The 6,075-nt window shown below is 30.0% G+C and overlaps 1 protein-coding gene across 1 annotated transcript in view; it reads left to right on the forward strand.

Annotated features, from left to right (window-relative positions):
• Positions 1–5,203, forward strand: part of LOC108555080 (uncharacterized) — an 80,381-nt gene extending 75,178 nt beyond the window's left edge. Inside the window, exons 8-9 of the mRNA XM_017910592.1 lie at positions 4,676–4,802; positions 4,888–5,203. Of these exons, the coding sequence (XP_017766081.1) occupies positions 4,676–4,802; positions 4,888–5,203 (443 nt within the window). The remainder of the gene's footprint in view (positions 1–4,675; positions 4,803–4,887) is intronic.
• The last annotated feature ends 872 nt before the right edge of the window (positions 5,204–6,075 follow it).

Raw genomic sequence — 6,075 nt, forward strand, 5'->3', positions numbered from 1 at the left:
TTCCCTGTACATCACACCTGCGAAAATGTTACTTTGAACAAAGTTTAATGTTTATGTGTCGAATTTTCTATTATTCACGTGTTAATATGCATAAGAATGTCACCTGCATGAGCAAGTTAACCTAGAAACATGAAACAAAATAGTGGTTAAGGAATTGGCAGAAGTTGTTATTTTTATTTATGTAAGTACTGTTATGATTTCTTGAATTGATGCAATATTATTGTTTAAAATAACAGATTACTCTCCGGTGATTCTTTTTAAAGTGTAAAAGCATATGTTTAACAGAATATTATAATGCCGCATAACATAAAAATGTGACAACTTTCTGTTTAAAATCTATTTCACATTTGCTATGAATCTGTAACAACTTTCTGTTTAACATCTAGTTTATAATGAAATGTGATTGCTAGGACAATATGTCTTATTTATTTTTAATCTATAATCACTGATTTATTTGTTTGAATAACCAATATAATATGTTTATCGTCCTTTCTTATATCAACAAGTATAGAAATAGTATTGTATGCATATTATAATACCAGTAACTGTACTTCTGGTACTAAGGTTATGTTAATAAAGGTAAATGTTTAGTCATAAAGATTATTGAGATTCAATTTATGATTTTTCTACTGCGTGTCCCTCTTTAATATATTGAAGATGTAGATTAGCCATAGAGAGTTGATACGTATTGCATCATGTGAAATATTATTTCAAGTGAAATATTACTTTTCACATAATTATTTTATACTTCAATTCTACGAGTAATTTGAGATACCATTTTAATACTAGAAACAATGAAATAATGAAAACTGTATATTACCTTCATATTACTACCATATAAAACTTAAGAAATCCTTACGTTGGACAAAAAGAATTATTTCTGATACAAAAACATAATCTCTTCCAAAGTGAATAAATATAAACGAGCAAAATAGGATTCTAATATAGTTACCAATCAAAATTCCTTTTAATAATTGAGAATCATCATAAGTGAAGTATTAGATATTGATAATACTAAATACTTCATTTATGTTGATTCTCAATTATTAAAAGGAATATGTTTATTAAAGGAATTGTTTATCTTTCCTCCTGTAGGTTTGTTTGGAATGAAAATTGACAGAGATGTCTAATAATATACACAGAATTTATACCATTTTGATACTAGAAGCAATGAAATAATAAAAACTATATATTACCTTCATATTATTTCTGTATAAAACTTACCAAATCCTTGCATTGGATGAAAAGAATATTTTTTCTGATACAAAAACATAATCTCTTCAAAAGTGAATAAATATAAACAAGCAAAATAGGATTCTAATATAGTTATCAATCAAAATTCCTTTTAATAATTGAGAATCATCATAAGTGAAGTATTAGATATTGATAATACTAAATACTTCATTTATGTTGATTCTCAATTATTAAAAGGAATATGTTTATTAAAAGAATTTTTTATCTTTCCTCCTGTAGGCTTGTTTGGAATGAAAATTGGCAGAGATGTCTAATAATATATACAGAATTTATGCCATTTTAATACTAGAAACAATGAAATAATAAAAACTATATTTTACCTTCATATTATTACTGTATAAAACTTAACAAATCCTGGCATTGGATGAAAAGAATATTATTTCTGATACAAAAACATAATCTCTTCAAAAGTGAATAAATATAAACAAGTAAAATAGGACTTTAATATAGTTATCAATCAAAATTCCTTTTAATAATTGAGAATCATCATAAGTGAAGTATTAGATATTGATAATACTAAATACTTCATTTATGTTGATTCTCAATTATTAAAAGGAATATGTTTATTAAAAGAATTTTTTATCTTTCCTCCTGTAGGCTTGTTTGGAATGAAAATTGGCAGAGATGTCTAATAATATATACAGAATTTATGCCATTTTAATACTAGAAACAATGAAATAATAAAAACTATATTTTACCTTCATATTATTACTGTATAAAACTTAATAAATCCTAGCATTGGATGAAAAGAATATTATTTCTGGTACAAAAACATAATTTCTTCAAAAGTGATTAAATATAAGCAAGCAAAATAAGATTTTTATATTGTTATTAATCCAAATTCCTTTTAATAATTGAGAGTCAACATAAATGAAGTATTTAGTATTATCAATATCTTTGTTTATCTTTCCTCCTGTAGGCTTGTTTGGAATAAAAATTGATAGAGATATCTAAAAACATACACAGAGTTTATTTCATGAATTTATTAAGATAGCTTGGTGTTTGATTTAATAATATTGTGGAACATACTTCCGCATAGCTCGCGGAGCACAATATTTAATTTAACAATATTATTCAACGCATCTGCTTGTATCTCGCGAAGTAAACCTTTCTATGCGCTGTGGTCATTGTTTGCAAATTGTTTTCCGTCTTTCTCTCTGATATGTTATTTAAATTAAAAATTTGTGTCAGGTATTGCATCTCGAAATCCCGCATCGACGGAATGCCAATTTTGTGCGATTGCGGAACGTTTCGTTTAATAATGTTTAAAATCTGTTTTCTTTTTCCCCTTTTTTTATGATGTACGCTCTCATCGATTTCATCGTTTTGCTTTTATTCAGTGTTAACCTTCGGGTATCGTACATGAGATTTTTGTATTGGTTTGCTTTTAATTTGAACTCCTTCAACGAACCAGCGATTTTTCATTTTGCGAAAATAGCATACTTGTATATTTATTAATTCTTTTCCATTAATTGTATATCGATAATTTCAACTTCTTCTCTTTTTTAATACACATATTTTGGAGTGCCATCAATTTTGATTATATTTTTACCTTGAATTACAACAATGTAAATTATTATTGGTAAATTGTGTCGGTGAATTTTGTGTGAAATAGATTTGCATAGAATTCTGTATCAGTGTTTTCTCTCCGCTGCCTAAATGGCGTGCCGTAGTAAGAGTAATCATGTGATTCTGAACAACGTGTACATTCTTAAATTCATGTTAGTAACGGTTATTTTATCTTTCATTAAATGAGCAAATGAGAAGGTAAAGTGTTTAATATCTGCTATATAACTAAATGGTAATTCATGACTGATAAGGTATAAATAATTAATATTAAACCTGTTTCAATCTGCCCTCAGAAAAAGTTTGTATATACTGTGATTTATTTAATTCGATAATTATAAATTGCTTATAACTTTTGTACATAATTCTTATGCAAGTACATGCATTTTAATTTCAATTGATAATCGATCTTCCAAATTCAACTATGAACTACATTTTAGGAATTATTTTCAATTGTAAAAATTTCTTTTCAGAAAAGAATAATGAAATTAAATGACACATATATAAATGCAATTTTGAAAAAAGTCATTCTAAGGCCATTTCAATTTTTATGATATTTGCATTATGGAAAATAATATATCAATATTTAATTTTGTTCAAATCATTAACGGAATGGTCTATTTTTATTTCTGGAACGGTAGAACATCGTGACATGGATTCCACGATCGAATATTATTTTTAGTAACACACATTTTCATACATCGAATAGTCAATCGATCAAGTTAAATAAATCACCCTATATATTCTTGGGTTATTCACAGATATCTTCCACTTCCTTTAACTAAAAATGGAAAACCAACATCGGCGTTCCAAAAACAGGTCATAAAAGAGATTATGAGCCCTCCTCGTAACCGCGCGGCGTTTAACCGAACGCGATTGTTTCCGGTCGCCGGTGCGAAGCAATACGAAACGATTGGCTGGTTCTATCTGTATTTTCCTAGGATCACCCGAATTTTACGGGCGGCGTTCCGCTGGTTTGTGTATCGTTTGCCTCGGTGCCCGATTCGCTATGTTTACACGTGAATTTATAGTAATGCATTCTCGATAAGCCGTATCGCTTTAACGGAGCGCGAAGCTTCATTGAATACAGCGATCATTCCATCCGCCGGGAAAAATCGATGCTATTATTGTTGACCTTGTTCCAATTTTTATACCCCCTTAGTGACGGAAGAGCACAAAACTACCGGCTTCGCGGTTTGAGCGACGCATCGTTATCGACGCCTCTCGTAGGCCTTTGATGAAGTATAAAGTGCAAAAGGTTTCGCTTTTATTTATTTATTTATTTATTTATTTTTCTTTTTTTAGGAGGACCTTCGGTAAGTTTGTAATATGGATTTATGCCACAAGGTGAAGCGTCTAGGTTTATAGGTCAGTACTTTTTTTTCTTCTTTGGGATTGGTAATGGGAAAGAGCGAGTATATATTTAAAGACTTAACTATACATCATTGACAACTATTTCTGAAGAATATAAATTATTACGGATATAATCAGATATATGTTTAAAATTTTGGAATATATTTATTTATCAAAATACAGTATGAAGTTACTACGTACTATGTATAATATATAAATATCGCTATTTTAATATAGTATTATATTTAATATACAGCAGCTATAATATTTTAGTATACTATTATATTCAATATACGACTACTATACCTTAGTACATCGCTTTACTAAATTTTACAGTTTATATACATACACTTACTGATAGAAGTTAAAAAAACAGCGTAATCTTAATCATAACATTCCATACATCAATAAGCAATGAATTTTTTCGAATATAGGACCAGAAATAAAATGAATCGAAGAAATAGAACAAAATCTGCGTGACATAAGTCAAAAAACATATAAGGTGCTCACAATAAGTTGAGGTTACTGTGCAAACAAACATTTAGTTCCCTTCTGACATCGCTGAGTTTACATCATATTACAGTTTGTGTTAAACATGACAAGAAAGCAACATTAACAGACGCTGAAAAGTTGAAAGTTGAAAACTTGAAAATGTTTAGGAAGGAAACAAATTGACGTAGCAAAAGTGTTTAGTGTGAATCGTTGCATTAATAGGCTAGATCGTCGAATTGCAAGTCTCACGAAGTCGCATCCATTTTACAGTGCTTCTGAAATTCAAAATCAACTGGGTCTGGAAAACATTCGTAGCAGGACAATTAGCCGTCGTTTAGATGAAAGTAATCCTTCACGGAAAGCGTGCAAGAAACCACTTGTGTCTAAGAAAAATAATGCAGTTTGGTTGGAATTTACTAAAGGACATCTTTATTGGACTACTATTGGTAAAAAATTCTATTTAGTGATGGGAGTAAGATCAACCTGTTTGAAAATGACTGCAATAATAATGTGCGACGTCCTACTGAACAACGAATAAATCTAAATACTTGAAACCGACAGTAAAATTTGGTGGTGGTAGTGTAACGGTGTGGGGTTGTTTCTTGCATAATGACCCCGGTGCGTTAATACAAAGAGCAGCAATGGATAGATTTCTGCATCGCGACATCGTATAAAATCATATTATGCCATTTGCCAAGGAAGAAGTATTGTCAGGATGGTCATTTCTGTGAGTGTTGGTTTTATATGTGGTATACCAATGTGGTTACATAAGTGTAACTCATTTGCGAGGATATAAATATAATATGTCCTTGCAATCTGGTATAAATAGTGTTTGAAAAAGTGTATAGAAGAATGTGCCAGAATAAAACAGTTATCTGGGTCTCGGCAAAGGGGTAAGTAACGGTATATAAGTGTTCGAAAGTGAAAGAAGAATTTACTAGAAAGTGTCAATCAATTTTGTGTTTAAAATAGTTTAGGCAAAAAATTCTATTTAGTGATGGGAGTAAGATCAACCTGTTTGAAAATGACTGCAATAATAATGTGCGACACCCTACTGAACAACGAATAAATCTAAATACCTGAAACCGACAGTAAAATTTGGTGGTGGTAGTGTAACGGTGTGGGGTTGTTTCTTGCATAATGACCCCGGTCCGTTAATACAAAGAAGAGGAATAATGGATAAATTTGTGCATCACGACATCTTATAAAATCATATTATGCCATTTGCCGAGGAAGAAGTAGTGTCAGGATGGTCATTTCTGTGAGTGTTGGTTTTATATGTGGTATACCAATGTGGTTACATAAGTGTAACTCATTTGCGAGGATATAAATATAATATGTCCTTGCAATCTGGTATAAATAGTGTTTGAAAAAGTGTATAGAAGAATGTGCCAGAATAAAACAGTTATC

This window comes from Eufriesea mexicana, unplaced genomic scaffold (genome assembly GCF_001483705.2).
Source record: "Eufriesea mexicana isolate 0111107269 unplaced genomic scaffold, ASM148370v2 scaffold76, whole genome shotgun sequence".
Taxonomy (NCBI): Eukaryota; Metazoa; Arthropoda; class Insecta; order Hymenoptera; family Apidae; genus Eufriesea; species Eufriesea mexicana.